An 18,234-nucleotide genomic window follows, 5' to 3' on the forward strand; every position below is an offset into this window, starting at 1 on the left:
GTCGCTGGCAATTCCCAACTGCACTCGCTGTGACAATTTGTTAAAAAAAATTTATTTTACAATCTGGTAAATATTTGTTCGCCTATAAGCATATATGTACATATGGCATTTATACGCTCATGCGAATGTGTGTCCGTATTTTTATTAACTTGTGGGCTTTTATTATATGCATATCCTGCACATATATTTTACCTCGAACAGCGGCGCACAAACTAAATTTTTAGATAGGAGACCTTAAAAATAATTTTAAATTTACTGATTCGTTTAGTAATAATTTTCAATTTCGTCTTAGAAATCTTATGAAAACATTTTCGATCTGAAACACGTGCTACTGTCAAGCTGAAGCTTTGAATTAATTGAGCGCATTAGACCTTCCTCACAGAACCCATCGATTTTTTAACGTCTGACTAATATACTTTTGCATACTTTGTGAAAAATTAGCTACAAACAGTACAGATTCATACCGATCTGCAAAACCATTAAGATTTGCGAAATGTTTGTGTATTAAAAAGTAAATAAAAGAAAAAAACTCGATTCAATTATATATTGGTTAGTTTTTTGAAAAAAGAAGCACTAGACTGCAGACGGAAGCACTCATCATTAGGCTCACTGTGCTCTCGAGTGACAACCAATTAAACCTCATCCTGCTGCTAAGTGGATTTGGTAAAATCCCTAATTTTTTCACCCTAACTGCCTAATGTCTCTTTGGAACAGTGGGAGCCATGCATAATATTCCGTCTCAACCGGCTGAGGGCTAGGCATTCGCAAAGTTAATCTGCCAAAGCCTCATCATCCTCCGCGTATGCTCTGCATTCTGCCGCACCCACTTTACCAATTTACTAAAGGTGGAATCTTAGGGGTCGGGGCTCTATGGTGACTTCTACAATCTTACTAAGTTCCTTTAGGTCTGTCCACCGAAAGTACATGTGCGGCATGCCCTGTTTTTTAGTCTTCCAAGACCTGACGTGTTCTTCTCGGGTTCATTGCTACAAGAAATCCTTGAAGGAGCTGAATGGTCTAGGTAGGTAACAACATTCCTTTCTCTCTCGCAATTATTGGAGACTTCCGTCTTTTTGGGTGACCTTAGAACCTACTAAGAAGAAGAACTTAGAGTATAAAATACTTGAGTAAGACTTTTTAAGTGAGACTCTCACATTATCGCTACTAATCAGTACCTGCCAAATAATGAATAGGCGAAGTTGATTTTTGAGAATTTTTCTGAGGATCTCCTCATGCCTTTTATGACTCGAGAACAGTGATTAAATATGAAAATGTACAGTTTGCGAAAACTTGTTAGCTAAAGACATTGCCATTGTAACTTTGTGCTTAGAAAATAATTAGTACTCTGTTATTTATGTGAACCAAACGTTCGTCTATTTTAAAGCAAATAGCCGATGAGTAAAGCATTTTACTTTATATCAGTAAGTTTTGAAAAAAACAGGACTTCAAAACAAAAAAAAACAGAACAAATGGTTTTTTCGGCAAAATCAATTTATTTTATTCAAAATAGTCTCCTTCTGCTTCAATACAGTTTTTTGCACGGTCCAAAAGCATGTCAAACGAGTGTTTTAGCTCGTTGGCCGGTATGGCCGCCAGTATGACGGTGCAAGCCTTTTGAATGGCCTCTACGTCTGCATAACGCTTTCCTTTCATGGGCAAATGCATTTTTCCGAAAAGGAAGAAGTCGCACGGTGCCATATCAGGTGAATACGGGGAGTGGTTAATGTTAAAATGTGATTTTTGGTGAAATAATCGGTCACAAGTGTCGAATCGAATGTTGGATTCTGAGCAATTTTTGGTCGTCAGTCAATTTGTGCGAAACAAACCGTGCACACACCTTTCGTAAGCCCAAATGTTCGGTCAAAATGCGATAAATCGATGTTTTGGAGATGTTCAATTCCATTTCCATGAATTTAAATGATGATTTCGGCTGATTTTTGATGAATTCACGCACAGTTTCAATGGAATTTCCGGTGATCACGGATTTTGATTGGCCCACATGTTGATCGTCATTTATGTCCTCACGACCACTTTGAAAACGTTGAAACCACTCGTGCACTCTGCTACGGGATAGGCAATCATCGCCATAAACTTGTTTCATCAACTGAAACGTTTCGGTAAAAGTTTTACCCATTTTAAAACAAAATTTAATGTTGGCTCTTTGTTTGAAGCTCATTCTCGCACCGATAACACAAACATACTGACACTTAAAACGCAATAACTTCACTTGCAATCGATGAGATATCATGAAATTCTCACTGGACAAAGATAGCAGATTCTAACGCACCAGTCGACATATAGATGGCGTCACCAAAGGGCGCTGGATTCGAAGAGTTCTGTTTACTTTGGAACGCACCTTGTATTCCAATACTAATATGAAGAGTCAAAAGTTTTTAAGAGTCAATTTTCTTTTAAGTAGACTCGACAGCCTTCCATATAATATCAAGGCGTACACACTAAAACTTATGTTTTACTAGATGCAAATGTACTAATTATTAAGTCATCCATTTTTTGTATCCTAAGTTAAACTATATCCCCTTTTTATAATGAAATTCCCCTGAATTCAACCTTGCATTCAACAGTTTGCGTCCACCTGGCTGTAAACACTTCTAAATGCTATTTACACTCTTATCGTTTAAATTGTAAATAATCATTAGAGTTCGTGACTATAAAGCGCGCACTGAAATCTGTTTCCAGCTAATTATATGCATAATTAAATTGTCAAACGGTTGGCTATAAAATGGCGCTGCCAATATTACGGTTATAAAATTATTTTTGTAACGCTAAGAACACCACCAATAGGTGGGCTGTCAAATTGAAAACTGAATGAATTTAAATTGCAGCACATGGGCAGTGAAGAAACGGTTGAAAGTGAGAAGATGGCAGCGCTTGCAGGTAGCGTCATCAAAGCATAATGTATGACAACGCTATGCATGCATGGGTGTGTGTGCGTGTGTGGATGTGTGCGCGTATGCGAATAAGTGAAAGTAAACAACAGTAGCAGGGCTACTCCGGCGAATGTAGCATATATGTAGGCGCAAGCAATTCTTTATTGGTCATTGTTTGTGTATAATGGGAGAATAAATAAGTTTATAGACAGTTGATTGTTGTTGTTTGCGTGTAGAGTGGGGAATTTTGTTTGCAGATACGTGTTGATCACTTGTTTAACAAATTGTGTTAAAACCACGTGTATGTATATGTATGTACTATATATGTGTGCTGCATATACAAACATATTTATGACTTGGATACACATATGTATTGAGCATACAAGGAAGCCCATCGACTTTCTACGAACTTTCGTAAGTTAACTTCAGCGGAAAATTTACATGCGCTGGAAATTATTCTGTGGAAAGCAATAAATATTAATTACTTTACACAAGGTGGTGTTTCAAAATGAAGATTAATGTTACGGGTAGTAGTAGAAGAATTAGGGGTTTCATAAAGTCTAATAAAGTTATTTTTTTTTAAACAAGTTGTGAGTCCCCTAAATGATTTTTTTTCAGAGTTTTAAATTAAAACGTAGGCAAACGAATGAAATGCCTAGCCTGTCAATCCAATCGTTCCTAAGGGGTTACATGGGTTTACGGGTTTAAAAAAATCGAATTTTTTATTGTCTTATTAAATTCTACAACACCTCTAGAATATTGTCCTAAACTTTCAATCCGAGATCCGAGTAATAGTTTCGGAGATACAGCCTTGGGAACTTGTGCGCTCGTGGCTAGCTTGGCTAAGTGCGCCGTCTTTAAACGCGTTTTTCTCGAGACTGTGTTTTTGAAGTCGGTTGGCAAGATTTCTCGAGAACTACTCAACCGATCTTCATGAAATTTTGCACAGGTCTTTGAGTTACAATTTTTAAAGATGTGGGCGAAGGTTTTTTTTGTGATTACAACTATTAGAAAAAACCGTCTCGAAATTTTCATTAAAATTTTAATTTTTTTGTAAAAATGTTTGCTGAAAATCCAATTTTCTGTTTTTTTCCTTAGTCCAAGTTCTAAGTTAAGTTAATTTTAACTAAACCATGTATTTTTCACTTTAGATGATCCCGTAAGCATCCTGCTAACGCGACCACATCTTTTTTCCGAGGGGTCACCGGGAATGGCATCGCAATGGTCGAGTTTAAAATATTTTTTTTCTAAAATTTCAAAATTTCTTTGTTAATAGTGTAAGTTTGTAACAATAAAAATCGTTGAAAAAAGGCTGTTATTTACCCGAGAAAACCCATGTAACCCCTTAATTTTTTCCACATACTTGCACTTATGTCAGCACTAGTACACCAAATGTGTGTTTCCAAGTGACATTGACTTTATATATTCCAAAAAAAGTGTTGAGCAATAACACCATTTCCAAGACCGAAACTTAGAAGTTCGGAAGTTGGGCTTTTTGTATAAAATATTATTAATTACAAGTATTAGTATCCCAAATGTTGTGCCATTCCTAGACTTTGTTGTTGTTTTTGTATCGTTGTTGAATCATGTGGTTTTAAATTGTTTGGTTACCCCTGCTCTAGAAAGCAAAAATGTTGCTGACTACCATCTATTTTGTAGAACTTATGAAATTCGTCTATTTAATTTGAAATTTAGCATTTAATATATTTATAAATTTTTGTGAAAAGAATGCGCAACAAAATATTATTATATTTTAACGTCTTTTCCATTTGTATACCCTGAGCAGGATATATATTAAGTTTTCCACGAAGTTTGTAACACCCAGAAGGAAGCGTCGGAGACGCTATAAAGTATATATTTAAATGATCAGTATGTTGAGCTGAGTCGATTTAGCCATGTCTGTCTGTCTGTCTGTCCGTCTGTCTGTATATATACGAACTAGTCCCTCGTGTTTTAAGATAACGTTTTGAAATTTGGAAAACGTCATTTTCTCTTCAAGATGCTGCTCATTTGTCGGAACCGCCGATATCGGTCCACTATAACATATAGCTGCCATACAAACTGAACGATTGGAATCAAGTTCTTGTATGGAAAGCTTTCACATTTAACAATGTGTCTTCACAAAAGTTCGCACAGGTCATTTTCTAAGGCAACAATGTAATCTACGAAGAAATTGTTCAAATCGGTTAACTATAGCATATAGCTTCCATACAAACTGAACACATAGTTACTAAAAAAAAATGCACCTATGAAGGCTATATTAGCTTCGGTGCAGCCGAAGTTAACGTTTTTTCTTGTTTTTAATTCCTTTTTTTAACTAGATACCCAATTAATTGGTAAGGACACACCACTACTTTAAAATTAACATTTGATTTATTATAAGGCAAAATAAAAAGCTGGCATATTTAAGAAGCAGAGTTTATTTAATTTAACTTTTATTATACACTTCCAGTTAATGATCCACGTTATAAGTGTAAATATATATTTGCCTTGCAGGATCGCTGGAAACGTGTTGAAACGGATAATCGTAACGCGCATAAATGCTGTTATGTCGAAAAAATATAATTCCTCTTGCATCTATGTATAAACGAAAAATTAGCGTGCGTGTTGGCTCACAATACTAAGTTGTAGCGCGTCGAATTGCTGAGTAATCCAATGAAGTGGGTGCGATGAACCCGTCCTTTTGTTAGTGAGGTATTGTGGGATGTCATCAAAAGTGGTGTGGTGATCTTTTTGTTGCTTGGTGGTGTGGGGTGTCGTTGTGTGATGACATCTTGCTGAACATGGTGTTTTTCTGAGGTGTGATATGTGTACTAGGGTGCGCCAGCTTTTACAGAGTGGCACGGTAGGATGAAGCTTAGCTCATTTAAAAACTTTTAAATATACTCGAGCAAGTGGCGTTTGTGTCTATTTCAGGTTCATTAGCCTCTGGTATTTTGAAATTGTAATACAATAAAAAGATATGTAGCAATTCCAGAGCTGAACTGTAAACAAAAGAAATCAATTTAAGGTGGGCTTAATGCATATACTTATAAAACTTAAACTTTCGACTTAACATCTAAGCATTTGTGAGCCTAAGTGGCGTTTAAAGCGATTATTTTATTTATTATTTAATATTTACTAAAATTTTAACTTTTTGAGACGGATAACCAACGATATAAATCTTTTTAATTTGTGTTTCCATTATTCAGCGAAGTTTTTTTTATTGTCAAGACCACGTTCACGTTTGATGTTTTCGATTAACTCAAATGCTGAATAGCCAGAAGTCGCATGAAGCTAAATCAGCCGATTACGGTGGTTGTGGCACGATATTAGTTGAAAATTTGGCGAAAATCTCACGAAGAATCAATGTAGCATGCGACAGTGCATTATCGTGGTGCAGAAACCAAGAGTTGTCAAAAAGTGTTCCATGTTGACAGTATGGCCGATCGGAAGAAATTCGGAGTGCACCACACCTCGATAATCGAAGAAAACTGTAAACATAACCTTAGTTTTTGACCTGCTTTGCCGTGGTTTTTATACTCTCGCAACAATGTTGCTAAGGAGAGTATTATAGTTTTGTTCACATAACGGTTGTTTGTCAGTCCTAAAACTAAAAGAGTCAGATATAGGGTTATATATACCAAAGTGATCAGAGTGACGAGTAGAGTCGAAATCCGATTGTATGTTGTCCGTCCGTCTGTCCGTCCGTCCGCCCGTGCAAGCTGTAACTTGAGTAAAAATTGAGATATCATGATGAAACTTGGTACACGTATTCCTTGGCTCCATAAGAAGGTTAAATTCGAAGATGGGCAAAATCGGCCAACTGCCACGCCCACAAAATGGCGGAAACCGAAAACCTATAAAGTGTCATAACTAAGCCATAAATAAAGATATTAAAGTGAAATTTGGCACAAAGGATCGCATTAGGGAGGGGCATATTTGGACGTAATTTTTTTGGAAAAGTGGGCGTGGTCCCGCCCCGTACTAAGTTTTTTGTACGTATCTCGGAAACTACTATAGCTATGTCAACCAAACTCTATAGAGTTGTTTCCTTCAGGCATTTCCATATACAGTTCAAAAATGGAAGAAATCGGATAATAACCACGCCCACCTCCCATATAAAGGTTATGTTGAAAATCACTAAAAGTGCGTTAACGGACTAACAAAAAACGTCAGAAACACTAAATTTTACGGAAGAAATTGCAGAAGGAAGCTGCACCCAGGATTTTTTTAAAAATTGAAAATGGGCGTGGCCTCGCCCACTTATGGACCAAAAACCATATCTCAGGAACTACTATACCGATTTCAATGAAATTCGGTATATAATATTTTCTTAACACCCTGATGACATGTACGAAATATGGGTGAAATCGGTTCACAACCACGCCTTCTTCCAATATAAAGCTATTTTGAATTCCATCTGATGCCTTCTCTGTATAATACGAGTATAAACATTAGGAACAAATGATGATAGCGGAATAAAACTTTACAAAAATACGGTATTTGAAAAATATGTAAATGACGTATAATGAAATCTCGATTATCACTTTATCATGCGAGAGTATAAAATGTTCGGTGACACCCGAACTTAGCCCTTCCTTACTTGTTTCAGCTTCGGCTCATCGACGCTACCATATTCGGCCGATTGATCGTTTGTTTCCGGGTCATGATTCCTGATAGTTGGAAAGCATTGTTTCACAGACACGACTGCTTAACACGACGCTGTTTTTCAAAAAAATTTGGAACCAATCGTGTTTTCACTTTTCTTAGACCCAAATGAGCAAAATGGCTTTCACGGATCCTTCTGATATTCTGATATCTGACTGTCAATCGTCGATTCTTAAGCACAAATTCTTTTGTTTTATTGACATGTGGATCATCAGTTGATGTTGTTGGCCGTCCTGGACGTGGTTCGCCATCAACGCATTGTCGATCCTCTTTGAATAATTTGTACCAAAAAAACACTTGCTCGCGACAAACAATTGTTACCGAAGGCCTTTTCCAATATTCTGAACGTTTCGGCATCAGAAAATTGATTCCGCACACAAAATTGAATGAAACCTCTTTTTTGAATAATTTCACTCATCGTAAAAATCGCCGAATGCACCTTATGTACTTCATAAAGACAAGCATATACTAAGCACTAAAGATTATTTTGAAGTGACACTTGGCACAGATGCCACTGACAGTCAGACCAACCTAGAAAAAAATATTTCGACGAATGGGTTTTCGCGCGAATTTAAATTAAAAAGTCCTAGTATGCTTTGCGCACAGTAGTATGTATTTAAGTAGTAGTTGCCATATTTTTTAACTTGCAATATTATTTCAGCTTGGCAGGCTTACAATATGCTTAACTGATATTTGAAATTTTAACCCTTTTCATTGTAGTTTTTACTCACCGCCGTCAATATCGTTCTATTGATGTCACAGATCCCCAAAACAGAAATCCTTACATCGTAAATATGTAAATGTTTCCAAAATGTTTGAAACTGCCAGTAAAACTATAGTTATAATAAAATTTGTTATTTAAAGTGATAGTACGAAATGAGTCACCTCAGCTGATAACGATAGCTCAACAGTTGTGCGCTTGATTTCGCTAACGATCTGTATGGTTTCCTTTGACTTTGCACGAAAATAAATTTTAATTTAGTATTAACAATAATTTTAATATTAATATTATCAAATAACTAACTACAAATTGTTTAATATAGTTTTTATATAGCTTCGAAAAGCTGCTGCTCACCTCTACGGTCGCCTTGTGACAAGCTTCCACCACCAATAGTAATCTGAATATATGCAGCATAAGCCACATCATCTGACAGTAAGTCCGAATGGTTATAGAAAATTTTTTTAAAGCTATAATCAGGAAATGGGCTGTGATGACGATATGTAGCATGCAGGAGATCAGGTTGCAAAGCACAGCAAAACCGAAGGTGCTGATGGAATCGGAAAACGCATATTCGAATTTATTATAATAATGGGTTGTCAAAAAGTCTTGCGATATTTTTATTGATTTTTTTTTATTGAAATTGAAATGAATTTTTGATGACTCATGCCCAGCTCTTGACCGATGCTACGGCTGCTACTATGCCGGTCTCTTTCGACCAATTCAATTTTATTGGCGGCTTCCGGAGATGACCACCTCTACACCAGAACGAAAATTTTTGCCTTTATCGTCCAGTAAAATATGCCGTATTTATCTCTTTATTTTGCTCCATGTTTGCGACGCTGTAACTTACGAACGACTTAAAAGAAACGACAATCAATCAAACACGTGTTAGCGCGTGAAATGAGCTTTCCAAAAAGGTATAGCATGACCCGATGCGACGAATAAAACTGGAACTACGCGCTTTCAGCGCCAACTAGCGAAAGCACCGCAAGACTTTTTTGACAACCTATTATTCGTATTATTAGAGGTAATGTTTGTTCTTTTTAACACTATTTTCATGAATTGTTAATCATAATAATATTTACCTTGTAGAAATTAAAAATAAATTCTTTAAATAACGGAAAACTTCAGTTTTTCATGTCAATTAAAGAGATCCAAAATTATAACAAGGAATTATGACATAAAGGGTGTCCCAAAATTAACGAAAAGGTTGAAATTAAATAGATTTTGATGAATAAAGTAATTAGCAAAAGGTTATTTATGGAATAACATATCGGGCAAATGGCTTCCACGGCTTTCCATACACATACGCACTCGTTTATAGAAATTTTCCATGACTATTCTGCATACATACTTGTGATGGCTGAATCTGCTCCTTTAAAGCATGCATGGTTGTGGGCTTGTTGCAATAGGCCTGTGATTTTAAATAACACCATAAAAAGAAATACAGTGGTGCTAAATCACACGATCCAATTCTGATTCCAAACCGAGAGAAGACACAACCTGGAAATGTCTTAAGCAGTAAATGAAGTACTTCTTGTTGAAACCACATATTGGCCGTAAGAATATCATCCAAATTCGACAAAAGGCATAGGTTATCATGTCGCCATTTTAAGCACCACTAAAATAGTAGTCACTGCATGATCAGCATCAACAACATCAAACAAGCATGGTTCAATTATGTCTATAGTCCAAAATCCACACCAAACTTGTTGTAGATTCTTTTGTTTTTCGACAATTACATGCAGGTTTTTCGAACTCCAAAGCGGCATGTTTGATGATTATCAAACCCATCAAGGTGAATGATTCGAATGATTTTGCTTGAAAGCTTTTCATTATTATTTTTTAAATATGGTTCAATAATGTTTTATCGTGTATGTAACGCTTAATTTTTTAAAAGCCTGAACTGTCAGCTGTCGATTTACTCTTTTTAGGGTTTTCAACACTTTCCTACAGAAATGGCGGCAAATTTAAATCTTGCGTTAATTTTGGGACAGCCTTTATTTATAGAGAGAAGAGAGAGGGAGTGCGAGAGAAAGATAAATAGAAAGGATATATAAAGTGTAATGATTTCTCTATTTTTTACTTGAATGTCTCAGACCGTGAAGTGCTGAACACAATGAGCGCGACACGACATGGCAGCACGACAGTGAACTGTAAATGTCGTCGTGAGTTCTTCTACATGAACGTTTGTAAGAAGGCAGGGACATAACAATGGCCGGCATGTACACAAGACAACACAGCTGTCCATTTTGCATGTAGGTACACAATTTCGTTGTGGCCATACTAATACCTTTCTTTTCAATGAAATTTTTGTATTTTGTTCAAGTGAAATTTTGTATGCAAAAAATAAGAAATAGGTAAATTTATTTGTTTTAAATTATCAATTGTTATTACAAATGATATAATAGAGCTATTTTATGGTTTTATTTGTAAAACAACGTCAGGTTTGTTAGAGCTTTGAATAATTTTACATTTTACATATTAGTGGCATCACCACTCAACCCTATCTCTCTACTGTCGTCCTACTGTCGTTGGCAATTATAAAAATATATTGAAGTTAGCGAGAGCGACAACTGTCGGCCTGCAGTCGTGTAGTCGTGCAGCTGTCAAAATAACTGTGTCCATAAGAACGTGTGTATTTTAATATTTGACAGATGTCGTTTGCAGTCTGTCGCGCTCAATGTGTTCAGCACTTGAGCCACAATTTTTGCAATACAAACTTTTGCTGGCTAGTGACTAGTTATTGCGCTTTTAAACTTACTTGGAAAAGATTTCTACACACTTGTACAATGATTCGTAATTATCGACCAGTATTCTTAACAGCTCAACCGTAGGTTTGGCTGGAAATAGAAAGAAATGAATTTGATAGAACACTTTTTCACGTATTTTCACATTTATAAATCATATAAATACCATATATGGTACATATACATACATTGTGATAAAAAAGTACACGGAAATTGTAAATAAAACGCAATATATTTAATTATTCATCAATGTTTATTTTGTTGCCTTCAAAGTAATCTCCGACAGATGCAATACACTTATGTCAACGATTTTTCCTGTTCTCGAAACACTTTTCATAAGAACTTTTTGGGATTACCTTCATCTCATTCCGCTAATCCTGATAATTGCTGACCTGTTTGGATGTCAAACTCATAAACCCATGCCTCATGGGCGACTATATTGCTCTCCATGAATGTGGGAGACTTGTTTATGGTACTGTTTTTGAAAAGAAAACAGCTTTATCGGGACGAGTCAAGCTAGAACGCGTTTCATATTCAAAATATCCACCAAAATCATTCGAACGGACTCGCGAGAGAAGTTGAGCTGTCTTGACATCTGTCTAAGACTTATCTGACGATTTTCAATCACCATATCCTTAACTCTTTTAATATTATCATCAGTTGAAGAGGTCGAAAGTCGTTCAGTACGATTTTGTACTACTCTTAGGCTTGAGTGTTTGAAAACAATCACCGTAAACCTTTTTCAACATTCGCAACGATTCCGCACACGAAATTTGGTTATAAATACAAAATTTGAGACGCATTCTTTGTTCGATATTTTTATCCATTGTAAAAATCGCAACGCAGTAGTACATTTTTTTGAAATATCATTTACTCGGGGAATTTAATTACAATTTCCGGATGATTTTTTGTCACAATGTATATATTATATACTTTTACTTACAATGTTGATTTCTCAGGCGATCAAATTCATGGTGTGATGGAATTTCCTCATCAGATGATAAATTATTAACCCAAGTCTTCATCTTACTGCAGCGTTTTCCATCTGTGAGAGCTTATAATGAATGGCAATGGAAAATTTTCATTAGGTAAACAAGTCAATACAATAATTATCAATATTAGGAGTCTGTCAATTGCTTTTGGAAATAACTTTAAAACTTCAACTTTTATAATTTATTTAATATATTTATAAAAGTGATGAGTATCTTTGTTAACGAACGAACTTCAAGTACCCAAAGTTACTGAAAGTGCATTTGTGAAATGGCTTACTCGCCAGAATATTGAAATCAGATATCCCTTTATGCTAATTTGTAAAGCTATTTTAGGTTCATACATATTTTACTATTGATTGAAAGCTTACACTGAAGAAATGGGAAACCCCACGACGCGCCAAACAAAGCTTCTTCATTGCTGTCTTTTATTAGTTAAAGATTAGCGAATCAAACAAACTAGTTAAACTAGTCATAATTTGATAAATATAAAGTTTTTTAAGGGGGTATTCTGGTTTAGAAATTCGAAAAAAATTATTTTTAATTCGCATCGATTTTTTTTTGCATATTTTTGTAGTATAACCCTTCAAGATAATGTCCCTAAGAGGATTTTTCGAAATTCAAATTATTTTCCGAGTTCCAGCTCATTTTGTGACTCTGACTCCGACTGCGCGCAACTAGTTCTCAAACTTTGAACTCGTTTTTCTCATAACTACTTTTCTAGAAACGGTGTGCATGATATCTCAAGGTCTACTCAACCGATTGACATGAAATTTTACACAGAGCTTTCTTATACATTATAGTATCGCACTACGAAGAGCTTTCGAAAGATTTTTTTTTTATTTTTAAAAAATTCCGAACCACAAAAAAATAGGGAAAATACGAAACTTTTTTATCAAACCTCCACCATTTTGTAATTTTTTTTTTTCAAAAACGTTTTCTTAGTGCGATAACTACACTTTTACTCTTCACGGATTTCGTATAAATTTTCATTTTAGGTCACGGAAAGGATTTATATCCTGCACGCCAGGACAAGCCATTGTTTCATCAGTCTCTACTTCGCCGACCTGCAGTTTTTTTAAATTTAATTTTTTTTTTTTCTTATATTATATATTTTTTGTATTCTTAGAATATCAATAAAAAGCATGTAAAAAAATAGATTGTTAAAATAATTCTTGATTTTTTTCATCGCGTCAAAAAGAAAAACCTAAAATTCGGGCTCCTAAACCAAAATACCCACTTAAGTGGCGCCGAAAGACAGCGACCCAAGAAATGGCTAATTATGTACTTGTATATTGACGTTGGCATGGCAAAACGAACATTTTAGCCTTATCTAGATGAGATCTATTTCTATTTTAAAAAGCGACAAATTTAATATTTCTTCTTGTACGCTTCTAATTTGCAATATATACCTGATTTGCTAAGTTTATTTATATTTTAAAGTGAAAAAGCAAAAAAAATTTAACAAATAAATTATGTTTATAAATATTTTGTATGAAAGCTATCTCACCCAACAAGAAATGGTGTTTCAATATCTTATTCAAGCGACGAAAACGTCTCGCAAGTCCCAGAGCATTATTCGCATATAAAATATGACTTCCAATTAGCACCGAATAAATCCCATAAAATGGTATATACCAATTTAAAGTAGCGGCTGCAAAAAAAAAAGTTAAAAGGTGCCGAAAATTGTTCTCTTGTGAAAAATCTTACCAAGAACATGTTTCGACACAACCTGCATCCACCCAAAATAATCGAAACCTATAAATATCGCTATAAATTTAAAATATCTATACAAAATTAAATTGACGTAACTTATAATTGCTCCAAATAATGTAGGTGTGACTATGGCCAACATTCTAGGCATAAAGCGATCATTGTCGACATTCGGAAATAAGTGCAGAGATTCGTCCAGCTGTAAGAAATTTAGTTTCAAATGATTTACGATTTATTGTTGTTATAAATTTTATTACTAATGACATATTTTTTAGAGGGTGGAGTCATGTGTAGAGGAAAGTTCTTGATCGTCATTCACTTGGGAGTGGCCAGAAACGATTCTTTTACATATGGCTCAAGCAGCTCACGACTTACGCTCTTTGACCAAGTATCCTCTGGGTAGCCTAAGAACATCCGTTTGAAGGCGAGCTAAAGTGAGAAGGACAAACATCCCCTCCACAGGGTTGTGTGCAGAGTTTGGGACCCGCCACGTAAAAAACAGTACCAATGAAAAAGAACAACAAGCCTCGGATGAGAGACCCTCCTTTTGATGACGATCATGGCAAACGAATTAAGGACACGATTTTAGGGTATGCACCTGGAATGTTCGGTCTATTAATTGGGAAGGTGCAGCTACCCAGCTGCGATGGACGGGACAAGGACTGAGACGAAAATCGTGCTTGGCGACTTTAACGCCAGGGTGGGCAAAGAAGATATCTTTCGCACTACGGTCGGTAAATTCAGCCTCCACGACGAAACATCCCCAAATGGATTGAGGCTGATCGACTTCGCCGGGGCCCGAAATATGGTTATCTGTAGTACTAGATTCTAGTATAAGAAAATTCATCAAGCCACCTAGCTGTCTCCGGATCGAAAAACCACCAACCAGATCGATCATGTTGTGAGAGACGGAAGACACGTCTCCAGTGTTTTAGATGTGTGAGCGCTCCGTGGTCCTAACATCAAGTCGACCCACTACCTAGTTGCAGTCAAGATTCGCACCCGAACGATTTTCTACTCGACTTGCACTCCTGCTCTCTGAGAGCACTCGTCAACAACTCGGTATAAGGGAACTGTGGGACGGCATTTCAAATTCCTTACGTACAGCTGCAACCGCAGCCATTGTTTTTCGGAAAGTGCAAAAGAACAGCTGGTACGACGAGGAGTGCCGTGTCGCAGCGGAGAGAAAACAGGCTGCCTACCTCGCAACGTTACGATCGACCAAAACACGTGCGGGATGGGATAGATACCAAGAGTTGAAAAGGAAAGGGAGACGCATTTCCAGAAAAAAAAGAAAGAGGCCGAACTGCGTGAGTACGAAGATCTTTATAAGTTGACCGATAGGGGTAATGCTCGAAAATTCTACAAAAAAATGCGGTGGCTAACAGAAGGTTTCAAGACCGGAGCATACTCTTGTAGAACCCCCAAAGGTGATTTAGTGACCGATGCCCAGAGCATACTTAAATTATGGAGGGAACACTTCTCCAGCCTGCTGAATGGCAGCGAACGTACAACGCCAGGAGAAGCTGAACCCAGTTCCCCAATCGATGACGATGGAGCAGACGTTCCATTGCCCGACCATGAAGAAGTTCGAATAGCAATTACCCGCCTGAAGAACAACAAAGCAGCGGGGGCCGATGGATTGCCGGCCGAGCTTTTCAAACACGATGCCGAAGAACTGATAAGGAGCATGCATCAGCTTCTTTGTAAAATATGGTCGGACGAAAGCATGCCCAACGATTGGAATTTAAGTGTGCTATTCCCAATCCATAAAAAAGGAGACCCCACAATCTGCACCAACTACCGTGGGATTAGCCTCCACAACATCGCATATAAGGTTCTATCAAACGTATTGTGTGAAAGATTAAAGCCCACCGTCAACAAACTGATTGGACCTTATCAGTGTGGCTTCAGACCTGGAAAATCAACAACCGACCAGATATTCACCATGCGCCAAATCTTGGAAAAGACCCGTGAAAGAAGAATCAACACACATCACCTCTTCGTCAATTTCAAAGCTGCTTTCGACAGCACGAAAAAGAGCCGCCTTTATGCCGCGATGTCTCAATTTGGTATCCCCGCAAAACTAATACGGGTGTGTAAACTGAAGTTGAGCAACACCAAAAGCTCCATAAGGATCGGGAAGGACCTCTGCGAGCTTTCGTCTATCTTGGAACCAGTGTAAACACCACCAACAATGTCACAGATGCTACTTCGGACTGAGTAGGCAATTGAGAAGTAAAGTCCTCTCCCGACGAACAAAAACCAAACTCTAGGAGTCACTCATAATTCCCGTCCTGCTGTATGGTGCAGAGGCTTGGACGATGACAACAACTGATGAGTCGACGTTGCGAGTTTTTGAGAGAAAAGTTCTGTGAAAGATTTATGGTCCTTTGCGCGTTGGCCACGGCGAATATCGCATATGGAACGATGAGCTGTATGAGATACATACATATATGACGACATTGACATAGTTCAGCAAATTAAAAGACAGCGGCTACGCTGGCTAGGTCATGTTGTCCGAATGGACAAAAACACTCCAGCTCTGAAAGTATTCGACGCAGTACTCGCCGGGGGAAGCAGAGGAAGAGGAAGACCTTCACTCCGTTGGAAGGACCAAGGAGAGAAGGACCTGGCTTCGCTTGGAATATCCAATTGGCACCGCATTGCAAAAAGAAGAAACGACTGGCGCGCTGTTGTTAACTCGGATATAATCGCGTAAGCGGTGTCTACGCCAATAAAGAAGTAGAAGAATGAAATTTTTTTATAATTTAAATTTAAATTTTAAAATTCCAAATTTCAACAACAAATATTTTCAAATTGAGTAAAAATTAGTATTTTAATGACTTTTCTGAATTAATTTAATAATTAGGAATAGAAAATAAACAGTTTTTAAGTGACACAAGAGTATAATTGACTTAGAGAAATTATCAGCTAGTCAATAGTGTATAAATATATCATGAAATACCTTCCTTAAACGCATATTGAGCTGTTGTGTAGGTTTCACACTGCAAAGACCGCAACCGATGCCAGCAATGCATGTCAGTGCCACCATGCCCACATCCATTGCTGTGACCACTTGTAGTGTCGAAGAACTCACGCTGGAAATTTTACGACACATAATTAGTAACAGTAAATGCGTTATTAATTTTTAATATAGGAAATACAATATATGAATACTGCTATCGTGGTGTATTCGATTTGTTTTCTATCTTTGCTCAACAGGAATTGGAAGTGGATGATCGAATGTTATAAACAATTACGTATCACATTGTTTTTCCGTGATGAACACCTAAACTATAGAACCTACCACTATAGACGTGGTGAAAATAGGTGAAATTGGACCTCCGCATATAACGGTTATATTGAGAACTACTGAAAACGAGGTAGCTATTAAGTAAATGGGACAACTAATTTTAAATCCAAGATTGTACGTAAGGACTTCATGAGAACCGATTTACAAATTGAGCATCTTTAGGTGAAATCCTTTACCTCAGGAACTACTTGACCAATTTCAACCATATTCAGTACACAGGACGATCTTGACCCAAATTCTTTCTTTCTGTTTACCGTATACAAATCCAACATCAATTATGTTATCTGAATAAAACTTTGCACAAACATTTCCCTGAAGGAATGAAATCTGGAGGATGGAGCCATGTGTAGAAGTTCACGCAAGTGAAGAACGAAAGTGGCCAGAAACGATTCTTTTACATATGGCTCAAGTAGCTCATGGCTTCCGGTCTTAGACCAAGTATCCTCTGGGTAGCAAAAAAAAAAATCCGTTTGAAGGCGAGCTAAAATCAGAAGGCGAAACATCCCCTGCACCAGGGTTGTGCGCTGGGTTTGGGACCTACCAAGTCAAAAATCCTACCGACGAAAAGGTATAAGTGACCGCCCTTTTGATGACGACCCCTGCAAAGGTGTTAAGGAACTCATCATTCCCGTCCTACAATATCGTGCAGAGGCATTTACGTTGACAACATCTAATGAGTCGACGTTACGAGTTTTCGAGAGAAAGGTTCTGCCGAAGATTTATGTTCCTTTGCGCATTGGCAACGGCGAATATCGCATTCGATGGAACGATTAGCTGTATGAGTTATACAACGACATTGACATAGTTCAGCGAATTAAAGAAGAGGTGGAGAAGGACCCCCATATACATTTCATTTTCAAAGTTCAGATTAATTTCCGCTATGCCAGCAGACGCAATATCAGTTAATATGTGAATTATCTTCCCAAAAATCATGTTCCCAAATGAACTTGCTAAAAATTAATGCTATCTCTCCAGACCTTCCCCTAACCCCCTCTTTTTATGAAATTAAGTGGACTTTTATTTCGTAAATATAAAGTGGGTTAACGCTGAATTTAAATGAAAGCGAACCACGACTTAGTCTAAACCCCATATCCTTAATATAATCACTTGCGATTCCCTATTTGACCTTTTCTTGGCATACCCACTGTATTGAATTTCGCCCTTTGCGTTAAGTTTATATCACATATTTTCCATTTTAGTAAAGTTT

The 18,234-nt window shown here is 37.0% G+C and overlaps 1 protein-coding gene across 1 annotated transcript; it reads right to left on the minus strand.

The window, feature by feature from the left end:
• Nucleotides 1-5,809: 5,809 nt before the first annotated feature.
• Nucleotides 5,810-16,832, minus strand: LOC126755837 (gustatory receptor for sugar taste 43a-like). The gene is made up of 9 exons (XM_050468555.1): nucleotides 16,680-16,832; nucleotides 13,709-13,910; nucleotides 13,509-13,652; nucleotides 11,953-12,054; nucleotides 11,024-11,102; nucleotides 8,614-8,806; nucleotides 8,424-8,492; nucleotides 8,270-8,359; nucleotides 5,810-5,872 (listed from the first exon to the last, which is right to left on the minus strand). The coding sequence occupies exons 1-9, from the start codon at nucleotides 16,830-16,832 to the stop codon at nucleotides 5,810-5,812; spliced, it is 1,095 nt and encodes a 364-aa protein (XP_050324512.1).
• Between the last annotated feature and the right edge of the window lie 1,402 nt (nucleotides 16,833-18,234).

This window comes from Bactrocera neohumeralis, chromosome 4 (genome assembly GCF_024586455.1).
Source record: "Bactrocera neohumeralis isolate Rockhampton chromosome 4, APGP_CSIRO_Bneo_wtdbg2-racon-allhic-juicebox.fasta_v2, whole genome shotgun sequence".
Classification (NCBI taxonomy): Eukaryota; Metazoa; Arthropoda; class Insecta; order Diptera; family Tephritidae; genus Bactrocera; species Bactrocera neohumeralis.

Bases quoted from the DNA above. Each gene is read 5' to 3' on its own strand.
- LOC126755837 (XM_050468555.1), bottom strand. From the start codon at position 16,832: ATGTGTCGTAAAATTTCCAGCGTGAGTTCTTCGACACTACAAGTGGTC. The intron at 11,103-11,952 runs GTAAGTAAAAGT...TTCTATTTCCAG, and splicing joins TCGCCTGAGAAATCAACATT to CCAAACCTACGGTTGAGCTG. The intron at 5,873-8,269 runs GTGAGTAAAAAC...TTTTGTTTACAG, and splicing joins ATAGAACGATATTGACGGCG to TTCAGCTCTGGAATTGCTAC.